Genomic DNA, 24119 nt, shown 5'->3' with positions numbered 1-24119 from the left:
AATTTGGCTTCAATTCCATAACTTCCAATTTTAGCTAAAAACATTCATTGCAGTGTACAGGTACTTACATTCTTGTTTGAAAGTGAAATATTCTGTCAAATGTCTACACTCATGGTTTCCACGGAGTAAAAACAGTGTCTTTGGATACAGAATTTTCAACGACCACAGATACAAAACACACTGTATAAAAACAAATAATTTCGGAATTAATTTTAGGATAGTAATAAAAAAAGTATAATTTTTAAAAAATACTTGAAAACCATGACAATAAACAACCCATGCTTCCAATGTCAGTCAACACACCAGCTTTTCTTAACCCTAATTACTAGGTGTTCGCTGTAATTTTCATAATTCTCATATTTTATCACATAATATCTGACAAAGTTTCTTTATCAAATGTTACATTGCTATAAATAGCATTTAACAAACATGCAATTGGTAATAAAGCATTAAAATGGAAACTACATTTTAAATCCACCGAGTATCTTTTACAGCATCCATTTCTTCAATGTCATGTGCACTATGAAGTTAAGATAGGCAAGTCACATAATTTAAGTAATTTTCAATGAAACATAGTGCCTATCTGTCATTGTGAAAAATGCAGTCTCCTAGGTCAGTAGTTTGCAATCATAAATATTAGATCCACTGCACACTCTCCGCAATGGTAGGTGTCATAACAAAAGCATTTCAATTTGCATTTTGCCTTTTGGTTGTTAAACTGCAACACAATGACACAGTTTCAATCATTATGTGCAGGTAGGCAATTTTTAAATATCTTTTTTGGGATAATATGATAGAAAATATGTCCAAAACAGTTGTTGCTAAATTATTGTAATTCAATTTCAAAGTTGCCTTAAAATAATAGCAACCTTTTGGCTGCTATAACCTAGAATAAAAAAGGCATACAAATGTGTGCAATCGTTTTTTAAAAATGGTCTTCATGAGTTGTAGGCATAACTGACAGAGCCACGTGTATTATCCATTTCTTGAATCCCAAGACAGCAGTAGTAGTAGGTCTCCTCCTTGAGCAGCTGCAGTCCTTGTGCTTGTGTTAGATAAGTGAAATTTCAGAATATTGACCCAAAAACAATGAAGGAACAGTGACATATTTGCAAGTCAGGATCCTGTGAGATTCAGAGGAAACCTTGGAGATATTTGTGTCACCAAGAAATTGCGGCTCTTATCCTTTTTGGCAGAAGAGGTTCCAATGAGAAGACTGAAACCATTGTTTTTGGTCGCCACTCCAAAGTCAGTTCCCTGGCTAGCAACACCATTCCTCCCTTGGCAGCAGCCTGAGATTGCGCCAGTTTGTTTGCAAACTTGGTGTCACATTTGATCCTAAGATGAGCTGTCAATCTTCAAGAAAAACAAAAAATGCTAGAGAAACTCAGCAGGTCTGACAGTATCTGTGGAGAGAGAATAGAGCCAACGTTTTGAGTCAGGGTGACTTTTGTTCTCTTATAGTTGTGGTATCGCTATGTCTGCCTATTTCCATTTCTGTAATATTGCCCGACTTTGCCCATCTCTGATCAGCTGTTACTGAGACCTGCATCCATGCCTTCATTATCTCCGGATTTGGCTATTCCAACACATTATTGGCTGGTTTCCCACATTCTACTCTCCATAATCTTAAGCTCATCCAGAACTCAGCTGTCCATGTGTTGACTCGCAGCAAGTCCCATTAACCTATCACCCTTGTGCTCGTTGAATTACACTGGCTCAGGGTCAAACAATGTCTTGATTTTAATATTCGTATCCTTGTTTTAAAATTCCTCCATGGCCTCCCAATCCCCTCTCCATCTCTGTAATCTCCTCCAACCCCTCAATACCTGCACTCTTCTGAGATACCTGCACTCTTCTAATTCTGGCCTCTCGTGCATTTCCAATTATAATTGCTCTACCATTGGTGGTCATGCCGATCACTGCTTAGTCGGCTCCAAGCTCTGGAATTCCCTCTCCCGACTTTTCCATCTTGACTTCCTCCTTTAAAACATTCCATAAATCTTGACCAAGCTTTTGGCCATCTGCTAATATCTCCTTAGGTAGCTTGGTTTCATATTCAGTTTTCTAATGCTGTGAAGCACTTTGGGATGTTTCATTATATTAGAGGTGCTATATAAATATAATTTTTTTTGACATATGCTGTTCAAGTAGCATTGGTTAGTTGATGCAGTGGATTGCATACGATCATGGCTACTGCAGCCAAAAGAATGCTAGTGTCAGGGAGGATATTAAGTCCAGGGACAGGGGAACTGATGAAGTCCTATGTTGTCCTGTGCTGTGTTTTTTTTTCTTGAATGTTCCTGGCGCTGTACCTATCCAGAAGATTAGTAATTATTCCATTACAATATTGATTGAGCCACACAGCAGACAACTCAGCTTCTGTCATAGCCTATTACCCCTACTGTTGACAGCATTAGTCCAGTTAAGCTTCTGGTCAATGGTGAAACCCAAAGATATTCTTTTGCATGCATATGCTGAGATCAATCTTGGTTGAGGATAGAGATGCTCAGGGCGGTCTATGTCAGCTTGCTACATAATTGGTCTGTGAAACATCTTTCCAGAACTCAAGTACGAGGTGTAACTGAAGAAGTTTTGTAGGTTCATCTGGCCTGAACTCTCATAATTTTTGTCTATCTAAACTTATTCTTATTATAAATAATCACTTCAAAGTTTTGTAATTACTGACTTGCCAGGTCACTTCACTGGCCAGTCAACCATGTAGTGTGGGACTGCAGCCACATAAGTCCTCAACCAGGTGAAAGTGACGGACTTCAGTTTTAGGGCAGCACGGTGGCACAGTGGTTAGCGTTGATGCCTCACAGCAGCAGGGACCCAAATTTGATTCTGGCCTTAGGTGACAGTGTGGAGTTTTCATATTCTCCCCTTGTCCAGATTCTCCAGTTCCCCCACACACTCCAAAGATGTGTAGGTTAGGCCGTTTAGCCACAGTAAAATCAAGCATAGTTTTTTTTGGATTAAACACATTAATAATAGCAAAGAAAGGACAGAATGGTGTTGCTTCATCTAAAAATATAACATGTACAAATTAATGGCCTGCACATAAATTAGGCCATGTTTTCTCGATACAGTAAATGTACCCAAAACAATTTTAGATCAATATATTTTACAATATGACTTAAAATTCTATTAAAAGAACATATTTCTGAAATAAATGTGTATGTGTATGTCTATGTGTGGATAACAAATTCCACACTATTCAATGCTTTCTACACACAGAGTACTTGCCTCAATACTGAAGTAGCCCCTGTCCACATAGTCTCCCAGAAAGAGGTAGCGAGTAGTGGCTGGTGACCCACCCACTTCAAAGAGCTTCATCAGGTCAAAGAACTGACCATGAATGTCTCCACAAACTAGGAAACAAAATACACAAGTTTACTTGACTACATGGCTTGGTAACTTTTATGAAATTAGGTTAAATTTAAATATAATGCTACACTTAATTTTTTACTTTATACCATAGATAGCTAGTGTCCATATATTTGCCAAAAAAAAGTTAAAATGCTTATATTTTTATGTGTAATTCTTTGTGATAAATTAACTTTCTATGTGCATATAAAGTGATAACTAAGCCTCATGTTAGATGTTTAAAAACACTTCCCATGGATTTTTTCAGATTTTGGTGTAGAATACTAATTCACTTATTCTATACAAGGCAAATTATTAAGGAGACCAGTTTGTGTTTTTAGTACATTACATTAAAAAGTCTCAAAAGCTAACACTGCTTCAATTAGGATGCATGATACTCAAAACTAAAAATAACATAACATGCAGGTAAAACAAGCAATCAGGAGAACAACTGATAACATCTATTGCAGTGGATTGCAATTCAAGGTTAGGGAAGTCTTGCTGCAATTATATAGGGCATTGATGTGACCACACCTGGAATACTGTGTACAGTTTTGGTCTGTCTCCTAGGGGACGGTATTATTGCTTTGGAAAAAGTACAATGAAGTTTCACTAGGTCAATTTCTGGGGTGAGGGAGTTGTCCTCTGAGGAAATATTGAGTAGAATGGGCTTGTATTATCTGGAGTTTAGAGGAATGAGAGATGGTCTCATTGAAATATATGAAAATCTGAAGGAACTTGACAGGGAAGATACTGAGAGGCTGTTTCCCCTGCTGGACATTCTAGAACTTGGGATCATAGGCCCAGGAAGAACTTGACACGTAGGACTGAAATGAGGCAAATATTTCTTTACTCAGAGGTTATGAATCTTTGGTATTCTCTATCTCATAGGACTGTAAATGCTCTGTTGTTGAGCATATTCAATGGTAGCCATGATGTGGAGATGCCGGCGTTGGACTGGGATAAGCTGGTGTAATTACTTACCCCAGTCCAACGCCGGCATCTCTATGTCAGAGCATATTCAAGACAGGGATTAATAGATGTTTGTACACCAATGGAACGAGGATAGAACATGAAAATGAATTTCGGGTAGAAGATCAGTCATTATCTTATTGAATGATGGAAGAGGCTCTAGGGGCCATATGGCCTACTCCTGTCCCTATTTCTTAGGTTCTTATGTTAACTCATCTGCTCTATGATTGTGACCAGTGTTGAAGAGAGATCAATCTGGCAGGCCTGTAAGAAATGAATTAAATCCTGCATTCTCAAAGTTTAAAAAAATATGAGATGTGGGACCCCAGTTTCAAGACTGCTTAAAACATGAATAGCTTTTTGGTTTAAATACATTAATAATAGCAAAGAAAGAACAGAATGGTGTTGCTTCATCTAAAAACATAACTTACATAAGTTTCATTTACATCTTTAGTGTATAGTTTGACATGAAAAAAGTTGTGAAAGCAAGTGTTGCAGGAGAATTCCTGTATCCTGTATATATGTTATGTAATAGCACAACGAGTACAACATCGCACTTAACAGCATAATCTATACAGGATGCTCAAAGAAAGCAGCATATTCAGGATATCACAATTTTTCTTGTTGCAGACCTCTGAAACCTGAAGAACATTCACAAGCCTTCTATTTGTATAATGGATGGATTTGTTACTGATATGCTAAATTTCTTTACAGCAATTTCAACTTGCCATGAAAGACAAATTGGAACTCCATGGTCTGAATGCTCAATGTACCTTTAAGGAAAATCCTGGCAACAAGACCCAATTAGGTGGGTTCAGTAAATGGCATTGCAGAATCCCTAACTATTCCAAATGCAATCCTCGTTATTTTAACTCAACTTCAGGATTATTTTCTAAGTTCCAAGCAGAAAGGGAGATCAGGAAGAACTTAAATGCTTCAGGAGGAAAATATAATCACCAATATTTCATCATATTGTTCACTATGATGAGGTTAGTAAACTTGGCAGATAGAGAACTATGGTATTGAATCAGCACCTGGTTGTACTTATTTTAAATTAATATGGTCAAGAGAAAGGGCGCCCTCAATATTTCACTTTTGGATTCAACATCTCTTCTGAATTGTATTAAGTAGAGCAGGCTGTGTTAGTAATAAAAAGCTAAAAAAAAAGAGAATGGAGAAGCGAAGACATCACAGGAAAATAGTGTGTTTACAATGTTCTTTAATTGTTTAGAATAATTTTCACACGTTAATTTTATTTGCATTGTCCTAACATTTCTATAATAAATCTATTGCTGATACGCAAGTCGATTTATCACTGTAAATTCATAAGGTGAAGGCTTACAAAATGCCTGCAGAATTTTCCAGAGCTGTTGCAAACCATGTATTATTTATAAAAGTCTCATCTATTATTATTGATCAGAATGCAGATGGTGGGATCTTGCTGTGCACAAATTGGCTGTCACGTTTCCTACATTACAATATTGACTTTACTTTAGAAGTACTCCATTGGCTGTAAAGCATATGGGATGCCAAGATCATTAGTAATAATCATATAAGTGCATTTTTTCTCTTCAGGTAATGTAACCACCTCCCCCCTGACTTTTCAAACCTGATATCAACACTCCTTTGCTAAAAAAAAACCACCCTCAACCTCATGTTATTACAAAATACTGTTCAATCTTTACTTATACAAGACTACGAGATACAAGGGCAGAAGTAGGCATTCGGCCCATCAAGTCTACTCTGCCACTTAATAAAACCAAGACTGATCTAATATGATAATACTCAACTCCACATTCCCGCCTTTTCCACATAACCCTTGTATCCCTTACTGATTAAAAATCTATCTATCCCAGCCTTGAACATACTCAATGACCCAGCCTCTACAGTCCTCTGCGATAAAGAATTCCACAGATTCACCATCCTCTGAGAGAAGAAATCCCTCCTCATCTCTGTTTTAAATGGGTGACTTCTTACTCTGAGATTATTCCCTCTGGTCCTAGACTCTCCCTAAAGGGGAAACAGCCTCTCAGCGTTTAACTGTCAAACCGCCTACGTTCCAACAAGGTCACCTCTCATTTTTCTATACTCCAATGAGTACAGCCATCCTACTCGAAGTCTCCTCATAAGAAAATCCCTCCATACCCGGGATCAACCTAGTGAACCTTCTCTAGACTGCCTCCAATGCCAGCTTATCTTTCCTGAGATAAGGGGATCAAAACTGTTCACAAAACTCTATCCTAAAATGTTAGATTTATTTCGGAAAGTATCTAATTTGCAATAGGATGCATCAATACAAATTGCTTCCACCAGCTCCCTTGGAAATCTGCTCCACAAATTGACCACTTGCTTACTGAAATAGTAGCACTGATTTTAAAGGGAGGGAGAGAGACTGTGTTGACACAATGGAAACAAGTTGTACATATTTTTTTCCAGTGTGTTATGTTCAAGTCACAGTAATCTTCAGCTACAGGTCCACTTCTGCACATTAACAAAATTTTTAAAAATAGCTTACTTAAGTGGACAATTATCCTTACTGCTAAAACAAAAGATGCGCATTTAAAATGATCTGAAGTAATTAGATGTTACAACTTTTTTTATGATGTGTTTCAATTTACAGTGGTAAAAGTTAGAGAATAGTTTGCTTAATATTACAACAATTTCAAATATTTAGATGAATATTTCCTACAGGATAAATTTGAACATTTAATCTTAATAATGTGGATAGATGTAAAGCAGTGATAGTGTTAATCAAGATAACATTTCAAATTGTCAGTACTGGAACAGATTAAAAAGGCATACAATTGTCAAATAATGTCTGTAGCAACCCACAGCTGTAATTGAACATTTCACCAAACAATGCCAAATCATATTTAGCTATGTTATTTTTAGCAATGATGGTTTCATGCATAGGTAGAGAGTCAATCTGCCATCTGTAAACCACATGTCTCGTCTTGCTGTTACTTCATGCTACCCATTTTCCTACACCGTAATAATTGCTGTGGTACGCTCAGCCACTGAAATACAAATATAACCTGACCAATCATCAGAAACATTTTCTCCAAAAATACATGGATCCTACTGCCAGGATAAAGGTAGCCTGATCTTTTTATAGATGTTACTGTTTTTCAATATGTAAGACGTTGATCTTTTCTGAAAATCCAAGATACTTGGACAAGTTTTTTCCCTATTTTGTTTTGCAAAACCAGTACTTTGTGAAAATTAAATGGATATAGATATATACATATAGATTCAAATTCTATCTTGTGTGTCCATTATGTAACAGCTATGGGATCCAAACAAGTGAAAATTTGTCTAGATTAATATGCTGTACATAATTCATGCAAAGCAACACCACAACCAGACAGCTATAAAATGTTCTCGGTCACAAGAAAAGGTGATCACGTAATTGTGGTATCTCCTCAACTCAGATCTACAGCAACGAGCCAGCAAGAGGACAGAACTACCTGGGGCCATCAAGGTCTTTGTTACTCACAATTTCGATGGCAATGTATCCTTCCAGCCTGGAGCTGGTGACATCGTCAACATAGCACAATTTTCTGTGCATCGTGAAGGACACTGAGGCCGCGTATGCCAGGAAGAATTCATTGGGTGGAATTTTCCTTCTTTGAGATAGAGTGTCGTAGTGGGCTGGAAAAGTAGTGTTAAAGCTGCTGGCCCAAAAGATGGCTTTTCCCGCATTATCGCTAGCAACTTAGAAATAAAAATCCAAGGGGCAGGTCCCACTGCAGTATGCTGGTGGAGCTGCCCCGCCAGCAAGTTATTTTTGTTTTAAGATTGGGGCACCATTATTAAAGGCCATCCCTGTACACAAAAAAAAAATGCCTCCTTGGGCAGATCATCTGCCCTTTACAGAAGTTGCTTATTTTTCTGTTCTAAAACAGGCCCTATAAAGCGCTTTCAAGAGTTTTCAGATTGGCACCCAAGCAGTGAAGTTAAAAAATCTACACCATTGTGTTAAATGGACTCTTCAATGCAGACTAAATAGGTAACAAAAAATAATTATGATGAAAATTATATTTATCCAGTTTTATGGATCTATTCTGTCAGGAATATAAGGAAATATAGTAAACTGACAGCATCTTAGTTGCTACCAGCCTTATTCTATGGTTGAATTTAAATCTAATAAATTTGCTTTGAAGAGTTCATATCAGAAATATGTCTGAAGAGCTCTTCCCCAGTCACCAGTAATTGAATATGGAATAAAGATTTACCAGTATCACTATCTGTAGTACCAATTAGCATTTCAAAGATGGTGCTAACTTGAAAGACAAAATTGGAACATGAAAATCAAATCATTTCTCAAGCCAGCAGTTAAGAATCATTCCATTGCAGGCCATTATGACTGCTTCGTCTGTGCTGACAATTGCCTGGCATTACCTAACAGATTGTATGAAATACTGCAGAAGTGTTACCATGTTCACACTATGCTCAGAGTTCTTGAATCATTAACATTTGCAAAACTAAATTTTATCAAACCTGAAGCATTTTGAATTATTCTAGAAATAATGGCCAATAAGGTTATGACCAATGATTTAACAATACTGTTGCATCTTTTAAGTTTACGTTTATTTATTAGTGTGACAAGTAGGCTTACATTAACACTGCAATGAAGTTACTGTAAAAATCCCCTAGTTGCCACACTCCGACGCCTGTTCGGGTACACTGAGCGAGAATTTAGCATGGCCAATGCACCTAACCAGCACATCTTTCCGACGCACCCGGAAGAAATCCACGCAGACACAAGGAGAACGTGCAGACTCCACACAGACAGTGACCCAAGCTGGGAATCGAACCCGGGTCCCTGGCACTGTGAGATGGCATTGCTAACCACTGTGCCACCATTTTCTTTTAAGAAAATAGGACTGATTGTTTTGTTATAGAATAAAATGGGACATGTTCACAGAGCGATAAAAGTGCTTTAGTGCAAGCATTAATATGCATGTACATAAATACAGATGTTTTTCTTCTGCAGTACATCCTGTCAGCCCTATTTGGTGAGTTTCTCTTCAGAAGCAGCTGAAGTTAGTTTTTCTGAACCATGATTTCAACACAGAATCTTTAATTTTACTGTATAACATACTGCCAGATTACACACTGCCAAAACCAATTATTATTTTCTTCTTTAAAATATGAATAGATTAAATAATCAGGTAATAAAGCTAAGCCAGAAAAGAGAAAATAGTAAGAAATAGGGTGACTGATAAATATGCTTTCATTTAGTGGAACACACTTTGATTTCTAGATTTGACTGAATTAACATAGAGTTTTCAGACTGGCACCCAAGCAGTGAAGTTAAAAAATCTACGCCATTGTGTTAAATGGACTCTTCAATGCAGACTAAATAGGTAACAAAAAATATTTCCATAATTATGATGAAAATTATATTTATACAGTTTTATGAATCTATTCTGTCAGGAATATAAGGAAATATAGTAAACTGACAGGAGAGACTATCTTGAGAGACAATTTACACATTTAGCAACACAAAACATAAAAAAGGAAAGCTGTTTCAAAACACCTTACAGTCAATGAAGTCCTTTTTTGATGCGTAGTCACTGGTAACGTAGGAAACACAGCAGCTAATTTGTGCATAGCAAAACTCCCACGAACAGCAATGTGATTATGACCATATAATCTATTTTTTGTGAAATTGATTGAAGGATAAATATTGTCTGGAACACTTAGAATAACTCCCCAGTTCTTCTTTTAAATAATGCCAGGGGATCTTTTACATCCACCCAATCTGGCAGATGGGGTTTCGGTTTAACATCACATCTAAATGAGAATACCTCTGACAGTGATGGACTGAAGTGTAATAATATCATTGCTAATGATGTATTCAATACAAATACATTTATGAATTGTAAATTTTAATCACAAAATAAAAGGAAAGTTTGTCACTTCTACTGCAGCATCAGCATCATCAGTGACCTTCTTGGCATCTAGCTGCCTGCTCAGAAATATCCAAATCCAATGATCTTCAGTTAATACATGTTGATTATCCAATAATTATGATTAAAACAATATCCACTGAGTGATGACCTCATTAATAAAATTAATTTTCTGAAGAGTGCATTGTTATACAGTCAGTCTGCCAAAATCCTAACCAACAATAACATTACAGTGAACTGTAATTGTCATTTGGCAAAATATTTTACAGAGCATTTTTCAGTTGTGCTTAAGTATTTTTCTTGCGTAGTAATACTTTATCAGCCATTATGTACATGCAATTAAAGGTTATTGCCTCTGCCGTAGTCAATGTCACGTTTCAGGATGGTTTTGACCATTTTCCAATTGGAAGAATTTAGAAACCATTATGGAAATGAAAATCAAGTAGCTTCTATAATAGTTGACCAATCCACAGTGCCAGTTTATGGTCTGGCCACAAAATGAAAATATGCCTCAGTCTCTGCCAACTACAAGGGAGCGTGGAGCTTTGATTTATCGATATCTTCAATTGCCAAAGGTGAATCTGATTAATCCAGCAGACAATCTGAAGATTTGAGGAAGATCTGATATATTCATGTACTTAGCAATAGTCCTTGCATTGCACAAAGCATTTGCTGAGCTGCATACTTTAGTTGAATAAATTGGGAGTATTCACATATAGTGGGCCATAACTTCTGGTGGAGTGACAACTGAGTCAGAATGCCATGCATGAGGGTGGGGGTGTAGTCAGGGATATGGAGTGCAGTCAGGAGGGTGGAGCTATAATCGGGATGGAAAATCCATTCAGGAATGGTTGTACAGTCAGATGGTGGGAAGGGCAGTTAGGGAGGTGATAGTATAGTCCAGGGATGAGAAGGGCAGTCGGGGGGTTCCCGTGTGGAAGTGTGTTTGGGATGTGGGGGTATACTTGGGAAGGAGGGGGCAGTTGGGTGTCCTGTGGTGGGGGGGGGGGGGGGGGGGGGGGGGGGGAGCAGGGGGATGCAGGGGCTAGTGTGGGAGAAGGTGCAGAGGAATCCGGTGAGGGGTCAGTGCTATAGTTACCCAGAAGCGGTTTTAATTCTTTTAACTTTCTCTGGGCAACTATTACTGTAACAGTTGGAACCATCAGAAGTTTGTGATTAAATTGTGTTATTGGATGATTCCCAGAGCAGGGAAAATGCCCATTGTAAGTCTGAGCTTCCTGGGGAATCTCTGTGCAATTCTTACCTGGGAACATCCAGCGTTTGGGATTTGGTCTACCCCAAGATATACTGCCTGGGGAGCAACAAGGTAAGGGCCAATAATGGTCAAGATGATTTTCACAGTAATTTCATTGCAGTATTACTGTAAGCCTACTTGTGACAGTAATAAATAAATTTTAATCTAAGAAGATATTGAAATGTTATTCCGATCTTGGATTTAATTTCTCCATCTTCTAGGTTTCTAAAGTTGCTGATGTCTTTCTCCTACATTTGCTAACTAACGCAATGCTACTTTTCTCTGCTCCAAACACCTTTCTTCACCAACCACACAGAACATGAGGGAGTTCAGCTATGTGGAAAAACTGGAGGAACTGGAGTTATTTTCCTTCGAGCACAGAAGGCTAAGGGGAGACTTAATGGCGGTGATATTACAAATTATGAGCAGTCCTGATTAAGCAACTGGGGAGAAACCATTTCCTCTGGAAAGTGACACAGGAATCAGCGGTTATAGATTTGAAATAATTGACAACAGAACTAGAAGGAAAATAAAGACAAATTTCTTCACACTGACCATTGTTAAGATCTAGAATGCACACCTGAGAACCCTGCTGGAATCAGGTTCCATGGTAAATTTTAAAAGGCAATTGGACATGTGCTTGATGAGGTCTAATTTTTAGGATTTTGCGGGGAAAAAGCTGGAGTATGGGACAAAATTGGACATCTCTTTCAAAGGGTTAGCACACGTACAATGGGCAGAAAGGCCTCCACTTGCACTTTAGGATTCAATGATCTTTCAGTCTGATACCATATCACACTTTATTCATTTTACCAAAATAGTAAAACTTCCTGTTTGAAAATCCAAATTATGTTAAAAATGTTATTAAAAACAGGGTCACATAAGTAAATAGAATTTACAATTTTGTCTGAAATGCTTTCAATGCCAATCACTTCATAATCAGCTCAACACCCCCTACTGTGGCATATCCCCAGGGAAACTTTCACTCCTCACCATGTATCGTACTCCTAAATTATATTTTATATACAAAATAAGCACTCTTGAATACATTTATTTTATCTGCATCTTGTTTAAGCATGTTAAGTCAAGCATCTGCTGTTCAATTGTGACATTGCTATAAATACAAGTGATTGGACTAAAATGATAATCATTATTTTAGAATCTCCATGTTATCATTAAGGCACAAGAGACTAATGTTTAACAATTTCCCAGTTGGAATTGACAACCTCAATTTATCTCAGAAATAAACCATTGGCAGTGTGAAATATTTGAATTGGTCTCTTCATGAGCTTGCACAATCTCAATGGTAAGATTTATTTGTATATTCCTGTACCATGAGCCATAGGAAGAATCTGGCCTATGATGCACTATATAGTTGAACCTATACAGGTCAGGCACTTCGTAATCTGCCAACAAACAGATCCATGTTTTCATTTCTTCATAGTAATCTCAAGTAGTTTCATGCACATCTTTAACAGTTTATTTAAAAAGATAACTTTATGTTATATCAAATATTCAACCACGTTTGCAAAACTGAAAACTTTTAAAGTAGTAAATTGAATTCAGAATTCTTTATGTTCACTATTTTAAATTTTAGATAACATTAACAGGCAACCGTATAAAATATAGAATGTGCATAAGTTTATCATGTTAATTGTAACTATAAGTATTTACTATACAGGAAAAAAGAGATAGACTAGTGCTGTGAAATATCCTCAATCAGCAAACTTTATATACGACATACATATAAAATCAATTGCTATCGCTGCACTTAGCATACGCTATTTTTTTCCATTTACACAAAGAATCCCTACAGTACAGAAGGAGGCCATTTGGCCCATCAAATCTGCACTGACTCTCAGAGTATTTTAGCCAGGCCATCCCCAGAACTCTACACAGTTCCCATGGCTAATCCATTTAACCTACGCATCCTGGGACACTAAAGGACAATTTAACATAGCCAATTCACTTAACCTTTGGAATGTGGGAGGAAACAAGAGCACCCGGGTGAAACCCATGCAGACACGGGGAGAATATGCAAACTCCACACAGATAGTCACCCAAGGCCAGAATCAAACCCAGATCCCTGACACTGTGAGGCAGTAGTGCAAACCACTGTGCCACCCTCATATCAATTACAGAAATAACCAGAAGGTTGACAATTTTGTAATCAGTGATTAACAGGAGATTGCAAACTTAAGTCTCAGAACTGCTATAATTTGAACTTGTTGGATTCAGGTGGATAAATTACATTAGGCCAGAAGGTGGATTTACGCATGGATGTTAAACTCTACATTAGGCAAAAGAATCTCCCTGACTAAATTTCTCTGGTTAATCATAGAATGGCAAAAAAGAAAGAAACAATTCATTCAGCCTAACAAGAGTGCTGCTTTTTATACTCTAGATATGTCTACTAATTCTATGTGTTTGCTTATTTCTGTATCACTTTCTCCTATTCTTCCACCCCTTATTTAACCTACTCTTACATATTAATATTGTCTCCAGGTGGGTAGCTATAATCAGATCAACCATAATCTTATTGAATGGCAGAGCAAGGTCAAGGGGGTCTACTCCTGCTCCTAATTCATATGCTCATTTATACTCCAATCACTAAATCACAATAGAAGTGCAATCCACAGCTGTGCAAGTCTCTGTGCATAAAAAAAATACACAAGAGCTAACTTAACATTTAGGCTGAAACTTATACTAAAGTCATAGTCTTGCTCCTCTACCTTGCTTACCAGTGTCAAAAGTTGTAGGAAGGTTATGGAGAGTGGAACAAATAGAATACATTTTATTTTTATAAAGCGACTAACACAAGATAAAGTTTGAGAACAGCTCAACATCACGTTTGTGTTATGAAGAATATGGTCGTCATTATCAACGGAGGAATAATTGTTCTTTTAATTACTTCTGGGTTTTATGCGCATTTCTCCCCTCTAACATCTCTTTTCTGTAATCCAGGGCGCTGATGGGGACAGAAGTGTGGCAGAAGAATTAGCAAATTATGATTTATGTATTCAATGGCACACTGCACTATCAAGGAGAACACAACTATTCCTCTGTAGTATGCAAGATTACTTCCAGTATGTACCTTAGTAAAATCAACATAAGTAAATATGGAATTAGACTCCAGAGAGGAAGAAAGATTGTAAGAGGGGGAAAATGCATCATTGGCTAAACAAGGAGGTTAAAGATAACATAAAGGAACAAACTAAGACATACCATATTGCAAAGGTCAGTGGCAGGCTGGAGGATTGAGAAACTTTTAAAGACCAACAAAGGGTAACTAAAAAAAGCAATAAAAAGAGCAAAGGTAAATTATGAAAGAAATCTAGCACAAAATATAAAAACGGATAGCAAAAGATTCTATAAGTATATAAAAGGTAAGAGAACAACTAAAATCAATGTTGGTCCCTCAGCGGACGAGAGTGGGGAGTTAATAACGGGGAACACAGAAATTGCAGCGACATTAAGTCAATATTTTGCTTTGGTTTTCACAGTGGAGGACGCTAGAACCATCCCAATAGTAACAGGTAATGCAGAGGTTGCTGAAAAGGAGGAACTTTATACAATTGTCATCACTTGGGAAAAGATACTGAGTGAACTATTGGGATTAAAGGTAGACAGGTCCCCAGGATCTGATGGCCTCCAGTAGGGAACTATTGACCAGTTAATTTACTGTCTGTCATTGGAAAATTGTTAGAATCCATTATTAAGGAAGTAGTAAAACATTTAGAAAGTCAAAACACAGCCCACCAGAGTCAGCATGGTGATATAAAGTGTAAATTGTGTTTCACTCATTTGTTAGGAGTTCTTCGAAGATGTACCAAGCAAAGTGGATGACGAGGTTCTTGTAAATGTCTGGACTTCCAAAAGGCATTTGATAAGGTGCCACACAAAAGGTCAATACACAAGGTAAGATTCCAAGGGATAATATATATTAGCTTGGATAGAAGATTGCAAACCAACTAAAAGCAGAGAGTCGGGATAAATGGGTCTTTTTCTGGTTGGCAAGCTGTAATTAGTGGTGTGCTGCAGGGGTTGGCCCTCAGACCCCAACTATTTACAGTCTTTATTAATGACTTGGATGCAGGGATAGAAAGTACTCTAGCCAAATTTGCAGATGACACTAAAATAGGTGGGAAAGCAAGTTGCAACGAGGAAGTAAGAAATTTACAAATGGATATAGATAGGTTAGGTAAGTGGGTCAAAATTTAGCAGGTGGAATTTAACATGGATAAATGTGAGGTTGTCCACTTTAGTCAGATGAATAAAAAGGCAACTTATCTTCCAAATGGAGAGAAACTTCAGAGTTCTTCAGTGCAGAGGGATTGTGTGTCCTCGTGCATGAATCACAGGTGGTTAATATGCAATGCAGCAGTTGGAATTTTGGCGTTCATTGCTAATAGAATCAAGTATAAAAGTAGGGAAATGCTGTTGCAACTGTACAGGGCAATGGCGAGACTGCATCTGGAGTATCACACAGTTTTCATCCTTTTACTAGAATAAGCAGGTAAATGTATTAGAAGCAGTTCAGTGAAGGATCATTGGATTTATTCAAGGGATGAAGGACTTGTCTTATGAATAGAGATCAAGCAGTTTAAGCCTATACTTGCTGGAGTTCAGAAGAATGAGAGGAGATCTAGTTGAGGTATATCAGGTGCTAAATAGAACTGACAGGATAGGCAGAGAGGATGTTTCCCCTTGTTGGACATTCTAGAATGAGAGGTCACAGGTTTAGGCTCTGGGATGATAGAATTAAAACAGAAATTAGGAGAAATTACTTCACTCGAAGGGTTGTGAATCTGTGCAATTCTCTAACCCCGAGTGTAGTGCTTGCCAGAACACTAAACAAATTTGAGGAGATAGAAAGATTCTTCTTTAGTGGCAGGATGAAGGATTATGGAGAGCAGGCAGGAAGGTAGAGATGAGGCCGAAATGAGATCAGCCATTATTGTATTATATGGAGGAGCAAGTTTGAGTATTTGAATTGCCTACTCCTGCTCTTAGTTCTTGTGTTCTAGAATCCCTACAGTGCAGAAGGAGGCCACTTGGCCTTTCCCCATAACCCCACATATTTACCCTGCCATTCCCCCTGACACTAAGGGGCAATTTAGCATGGTGAATCAACCTAACCCGCACATCTCTGGACTGTGGGAGGAAACGGGAGCACCCGGAGAAAACCCACACAGACACTGGGAGAATATGCAAATTCTACATAGACATAGGAATTGAACCCGGGTCCCAGGTGCTGTGAGGCAGCAGTGCGAACCACTGTGCCACCCTAACTCCAAATAATTGTACTCAAAGCTAGATGATCAGATCATAGAAACCAAGTTTTCTGTAGTTTGAAGCAGTGAATTGTGATCACATACTACAGACAAAAAGTAGGAATCTTGCAACTACTTACTTCAAGTTGAGTTGCAAAGTAAAGCTATACGAGGATAATATGGTTGACTTTGAAAGGTTACAAACTTTATTTACAAGTGTGACAAGTAGGCTGACATTAACACTATAATGAAGCTACTGTGAAAATCCCCTAGTCGCCACACTCCAGCGCCTGTTCGGTACACAGAGAAAAGTTAGCATGGCCAGTGCACCTAACCAGCAAATCTTTCAGACTGTGGGAGAAAACTGGAGAACCCCGAGGAAACCCACGCAGACATGGGAGAATGTGCATACCCCACACAGACAGTGACCCAAGCGGCACAGTGGCACAATGGTTAGCACCGCTGCCTCACAGCACCAGGGACTCGGGTTCGATTCCCGGCTTGGATCACTGTCTGTGTGGAGTTTGCACATTCTCCCCATGTTTGCATGGGTTTCCTCCAGGTGCTCCGGTTTCCTCCCACAGTCCAAAGATGCGTGTTAGGTGGATTGGCCATGCTAAATTGTCCCTTAATGTCAGGGGGACTAGCTAGGGTAAATGCATAGGGTTATGGTGATAGGGCCTGGGTGGGATTGTTGTTGGTGCAGACTCGATGGGCCGGATGGCCTCCTTCTGCACTGTAGGGTTCTATAATTCTAAGCCAGGAATTGAACGCAGCTCCCTGTCACTGTGAGGCAGCAGTGCTAACCATTGCGCTACCATCACCTTCCAATCCATGTTCCTGATGATAACTGCCGTTTTGAAACTAAATATAATTGGCAAGTGTAATCAGATTTCACATTTCATTGAAATTTATCCCAAAATTAAAAGGTCCATCAGCATGTTCAAAGTTGTCAGTTTTCTGATATTATTATTTATGAATTGAATACATTCTCCGAATTAGAAAGACACATGTTTTCTGGATACACAAGTTTTAAAATATTCTGAACTGGCTTCTTCAGATGAAATAGAAAAAGGATAATCGTTTGCCTGCGTCTGTTTGTGCACATCAAGGTCATGATTTGTGATCTGCCCACGTCAGATTCTCTTGAGGCAGGCAGTATGCAAATTTAATGCAGCCTTCTCATTTGCCTGATGGTAGGGTGCTGCCAAGGTAGCGAAAGGTGGGTCTGATGTTGGCATCAACCTGTTAGGTATTTGAATGTAGGACCTGTTCGGAATACTAGGGCATGTGGTGCTTTGAGCAACATGAGAGGTTGATGGTGTGGTGGGTATGAGATGTCATGTGAAGAAGCACTTATTGACCTTGACCACTCACATGAGGTCACTGAACATTTACTAGCAGTAACCACCCTACGAGCAGGCTGCAGAGCCTCCAAGGACCGTAACAACATGCAGAGTTAGCATGTGCTCCAGCTAGCCTCCAGCTCTTAAAGGCAGTCTGCCCCTCTTAAAGGGGAGAGCTGCTACTGTCTGCCATCTGCCATTACTACAATTGGAAACAAAGCAAAGGGTGTGGAAGGGCAAATAATGAGCTCCAGATTCATAGTTTGGGCACTCAGGGTTTTGGTCATGGGAGGTCAGCAGGAGGTCATCAAGGAATGCCATCTTAAGTGAATGGGAGCAGGTAGCAAGGAAGTTCAAAGCATGAATTCTGGCATCAAGGACCCGGCAGCACTGCCAGTAAAACTACAATGACTTCACCCGGGTGGTCAGTGTGTGCATCTTCACATGACATCTCATCTTACCACCCCACCGATATCTCTTGTTGATTAATGCACTGCACCCCATCACTCAATCATTAGCAGTCTATTTCAGTCAGCACTCCAGCTTTACATTCAGGTAATGCACCTCTCTCTCACAGAATGAAGTCAAACTCACACCCACCTTTTCCTGCCATGACAAACATCCAGCTGTTCATCCATGACATGGACGCCAACCAGATACAGTAAGAAGTCTAACAACACCAGGTTAAAGTCCAACAGGTTTTTTTTGGCAGCAAAAGCCACTAGCTTTCGGAACAGGCTGTTCCTTCGTCAGGTGGGTAGGAGTTCTGATCACAAACAGGGCACAAAGACACAAACTCAATTTACATGAATAATGATTGGAATGTGAGTCTTTACAGCTAATCAAGTCTTAAAGGTACAGACAATGTAAGTGGAGGGAGCATTAAGCACAGGTTAAAGAGATGTGTATTGTCTCCAGACAGGACAGCTAGTGAGATTTTGCACATCCAGGCAAGTTGTGGGGGTTACAGATAGTGTGACATGAACCCAATATCCTGGTTGAGGCCGTCCTCATGTGTGCGGAACCTGGCTATCAGTCTCCACCAGATACCCAGCCAATAACTGACATTGTTTTCTCTCTCTCAATGGACAAGGCCACTTGAAACAGAAGTGAGTAGGTCTGAAGCGATAGCGGACAAGCGCTCCAGTAATCACTGAGCCAGAAGGAGGACATGGTGCACAGTGTCATGGGTCTGGCTGTGACAGCCTTTTGCATCTGGCATTGTTGAAAACATAGGTTGTTGCCTTACCCACTTCTCCCACTTCACCCTCATCCTGCTACCTGGCAGGAACTGCAAGCTACAGATGGTGCGAGAATGGACATACTGCCGCCACGTCAACCCCCTTCCCTCAGGCCAACCCTCCCCTCCTGATTTCATGCTTTCAGATACCCAAGAAATGCCAATTGCCCTGCCACAGCAGTGGTAGGAAAAGTGAGAGCAGCAGCAGCACATCACTGATGAAGCAGTGTTGTCTGATCAGCCACCAGCTCAGATACCAGCACTGTGCAGACTCAACAGGCTAATGTAAAGTTAGGATTAGGATGTAATCAGTAACCAGGCATCATGAACAGCAGCCAGGCCAGTGGAAAAGGACAGTGAGTGCTCCAACTCATTGGAGGGAGAAGTCACAAGCATGTTTTACTGCAGGTGACTTAAATAAGGACTTCAGTAAAGATATGTGCAGTAGAACATGAATGAAGATGCACACGCCACCAAGACGCTTCATACACTGGCCAGATACCCTCAGGAAGGTTAGATTGTGGAATCTAAGTTCAAGCAGGAACTTGGATACACATTCTAGTGAATATTGTACACCTCCTTTTAAATGGTCCAGGCAGTAGATCCGTTGCTTGAGAACCTGATTGTCTGTTCCACGTTTCTTCATGGCTTTAAGTTATATGCTTGTTGTCTGTGGGTGATCAGGTGCTAAGGCAGGTAGTGGGGTCATCAGCCAGGTGCGGATGGGGTAACCACTCTCTGGTTCTTGGATGCCTGAAGTTGAGAGAAATTGCAGACTGCCTCATTATATAGGCATTGTGACTGCTCCCAAGGATAGCAAACATTCACCAACAAAGCGGTTTGCGCACGATCACACTGAAACCATAAACTGGTACCCTTGCAGTTCATTTGCCTCTTCCCATTGATGGGCTCACAAGGCCATGATGGCTCCCAGTACCACTGGAAATTCCACTATCTTGGCAAAGTCATATGCCTGCTCACCCTGTCTCCAGAGAGAACAGATACAATTGCCTCTCTTCTCACATAAGGCCTCCTTCACCTCCTAGGAATACTGGTGGGTAGTGTACTTGGAGCTGTTCACTGTGCCATTGATTCATAGAATCCCTACAGTGCAGAAGCAAGCCATTCGGCCCAGTGAGTTTGCACTGACTCTTTCCGATACAGCATCTTACCCAGACCCCATCCTCATAACCCCATGCATTTTCCCTGCTAATCCCCCTAACCGACACATCTAGGGATAGTAAAGGGCAATTTAGCATGGCTAATCAACCTACACTGCATACCTTTGGACTGTGGGAGGAAACCAGAGCACCCGGAGGAAACACACGCAGACACCGGAGAATGTGCAAACTTCACATAGACAGTGACCCGAGGCTGGAATTGAACCTGGGTCCCTGGCACTGTGAGGCAGCAGTGCTAACCATTTTGCCATCGTGTTACTCCCTCCTGCCTTAAATTATCTGGTCACAAAGAAGTTTAATACATCTGCGACTTTCACAGCCACCAGCAACATCATTCTCACCCTGGTGTGAAGCTGCAGATCCTACTCAAGGAGGTGGCATAGTTCTATGACCACCCCCTTGTTGAATCGGAGTTGCCTCACGAATTGCTCATGGGTGAGGTGGAGATATGAGAATTTCTCTCCAAAAACCCATGGTGGTAGATCATTCCATGGAGAGCACTCCTCCTCCTCATCTTCACAGAGCTTTCCCCCCTCTGCAGCCTGTACTCCATTTGTTGATCACGTTGCAAATCCAGAGGCAGTGCAGCTTCAGCTTCGACACCCTTGCAACTTTAATGAATACTGCTAAACTCACCTACATGCAGAATGCCCACCCCATTAAATAATGCTACAGGAGGGTCCCTCAAGCAGCTATCAGCTGAGGGAATTCAGTACGTGTACACCGGACCTACACAGTTCAGGGTTTGGAAGTTTTGTGCATCAAATAAGCTGAAACATCAAATTTGGTATCATTCCTGATGCTTCCAGTGCAAAGGCGGCTATGCCTACGCTAGGGTGTAGCACCGTGCCGGCCACGTCAGAGGTACATAACACACTATTTTCTTATTTTAGGGCTTCGGACCAGCGCTGGGAGCCCAAATTTGTAGCCTTGGTTTATACAAGTAACAAGCTAAGCATAATGATATAGCTTGAGGTAACATACATAATGCAGTAGTTTTTAAAAAAGAGATTCTTGTGTGAACTCAGAGTTGTATGAGCTGCAGATTTCTCATCCATTTTAAATGAGTGTGCTACTTTCAGTAGCTGTACTCAACTGTCAGAATTGTAATTATGTTAAGCTTGGATGTATCTAGTAAATGAGGCCTTTGATCTGTGTTCTTGCAAAGAGCTGGCAGTGCTTATTGCTGCGAGCATTTCTCATCAGCCTCCATCCACACGCACCCACACACACACACAAATCTTTCAGAAAACTTACTTTGCTGCCCATTATATTTTGACAGAGCATTGTCTCTTCTGTTCTGTTAGTCAAAATGAAGTATTTTTTTTTACAATATGAAATTGTTATAATTCAGGTCAGAAACTCCGAAGTGTTTTATGGAGCCCGTCTGGATCATAAAGTTTGCACATTGAGTTTGGCTGCGATAAGCATGATATGTTTCACTTCACGTATGATTCAAATGACACACTTGGGGGCTTTTATCAAACAAAGTTTAAGAATATAGTTTTAGCAACAATGTATTGTATAGTATAGAAATGTATAGTAAGAAAATTAGCAGCAACTTTTATCAATTACAGACAAAAACAAAACCACCACAATAATGTATAACCCTTCACAAATATATCTAAGATGTTCTAATCAAACAAAGACTTCCCATAGACAAACAAATCCTTTCCACAGCAAAGACTAAGGCTGACGTGACACTAGAACTGAATCCTTCAGTTGGAGAATTGAAAATCTTGACTTCTCAGCCTTGTAACTTCTAGCAGCCCTCTGGACACACTCAGAACCATTTGAAGTCAGAACAGCTTCCCAGAACACCAGGGAGACACTTTGGTCAAGCCACCGACAGCAGATGTTCTACTCCAGGAAGGAAAGGAGCCTTGCTTTCAGTGAATCAGCAGAATTTCCAAAACCAGGGAGAGAAAGAAACACTTCTTTACAGCTTGGTGTCCCTTCTGAAACTAAAAACTGCAGCCAGCCAAAACAGGAAATGAAACCTTAAATTCACTAGGAAGAAAAGAAACTGTCCAAAACACATGACCTTCCTCCTAACAATGCAGGGTCATAAAAGATTCCAGAGTAAAACTAAACAACCCCATTTAAACCACTGAAGGAGCAATAAAAAGACTTCTAGCAGACAGCCCAGCAGCAATGAAACCCAAACAGCTTGTAGCTGCAGAGAACATGATTTTAAAAAAAAACATTTCTTCAAGGTACACTAACGTCACAAAATGTAACCTACATTTTCAACAAACTTAATTAAACTGTTGCTTGATGTGTTTTATATTCTTTGATTTGCAGATGCATATATCTTTGATTATAGAAAAATACTTAAGGGTTATTAAAACTTCAATATTAACTTTAATGTAATTAATGAGTACTAAGTAGGAGAAAATGTTTCAACTTCTTTTAAAGAGGAAAAAAATTTCAGCAGGGTCATTGAATGATTAAACTGTGCAACAATTATATAACCATTAGATTCACTGGGGGTAAAATTGGTCATTGGCAAAACTGTAAAATGGACTAAAAATATATTGGTGGCCAGTTTTACACCATAGTCATTTTTCTTTTCCGTTGGTTGAAATCAAAATTAAGTGCGATGCACAGCAGGCCACCAGTTTTCTGTCAGCTTGTTTTGTGCTACCGGCATTGACCAATTTCGAACTTGATCAACTTTAGGATTCCTGGATGAAACATCTGATAGTGACAGTGACAGTTTTTGGGTGTGGGGAGGGCGATGCACGAATACCTCGTGCCCAATTGAGATGGTGCAGGCAACACAAACTTTGGGATATTTGCATCATTGTGGCATGTATCCCAGTACAAAGCACTCTGTTGACTGGATGCACGCTCACAGCAGATCCAGCTATTTGGAAGTTAAAGTTTGCCTCCACTTCTTATGTTCAAGCAAAATGTTCAATGATCTCACACATGGTCAAGGTGAGTCAATGCATCTTCAAACATTCTCCCTTACCCACCACATCACCAACTTTACACACCATTCAATGCATAACACCCCAATCACTCAATCATCAGCAATCACTAGCACTCGGAACTCATGCCTAACACTCATAGGCTGCACCTCGTTCTCTCACACTTACCACTGTTGCAAGCCTCGTATCCACTTCTTGCAGCTTCCACATGCTTCCAGCCATTCAACTGTGACAGACATATCACCCATGTAATACAGTCACTGATATTCTCCCCTCTCTCTCTTGCAGGGCAAGGTAATACACAATCAGTAGAGAACTGGCAGGGGTGCTTGCATGTTCTGAGCCCTTCAGAGAACATGGTGCCCCAAATTATAGCCCAGCACTGACGAGGCCGTTGCCACCAGCATTGCCGAGAACATCGGTGAGTTCCTGATTATACAGCTTCTCAAAACCTACTTCACCCACATCCCATAACCTAAAATAAAGTACAAACTGCAATTGACATGGGTAGCATTCTCTGCCTTCATTAAACTCTCCATTTTTGCATTTATATTTTTAGATACCCAAGAACTTCCACCTAGCCAGCCATTTCAGCCTCATGATGAAGGAGGTGAGCTAGAACACTCATCTGA

At 39.7% G+C, this 24119-nt stretch overlaps 1 protein-coding gene across 5 annotated transcripts in view; it reads right to left on the bottom strand.

Moving 5' to 3' along the window:
* Window positions 1–24119, bottom strand: part of LOC144505132 (protein phosphatase 3 catalytic subunit alpha-like) — a 342133-nt gene that overhangs the window by 95520 nt on the left and 222494 nt on the right. For all 5 annotated transcript variants that reach the window (XM_078231023.1, XM_078231025.1, XM_078231022.1 and 2 more), the window contains 2 exons: window positions 3250–3374; window positions 69–180 (listed from right to left, as the gene is read on the bottom strand). In XM_078231023.1, coding sequence (XP_078087149.1) covers window positions 69–180; window positions 3250–3374 — 237 coding nt within the window. The remainder of the gene's footprint in view (window positions 1–68; window positions 181–3249; window positions 3375–24119) is intronic.

Source organism: Mustelus asterias, chromosome 16, assembly GCF_964213995.1.
Source record: "Mustelus asterias chromosome 16, sMusAst1.hap1.1, whole genome shotgun sequence".
NCBI classification, from domain to species: Eukaryota; Metazoa; Chordata; class Chondrichthyes; order Carcharhiniformes; family Triakidae; genus Mustelus; species Mustelus asterias.
This window is presented reverse-complemented; position numbering and strand designations above follow the sequence as displayed.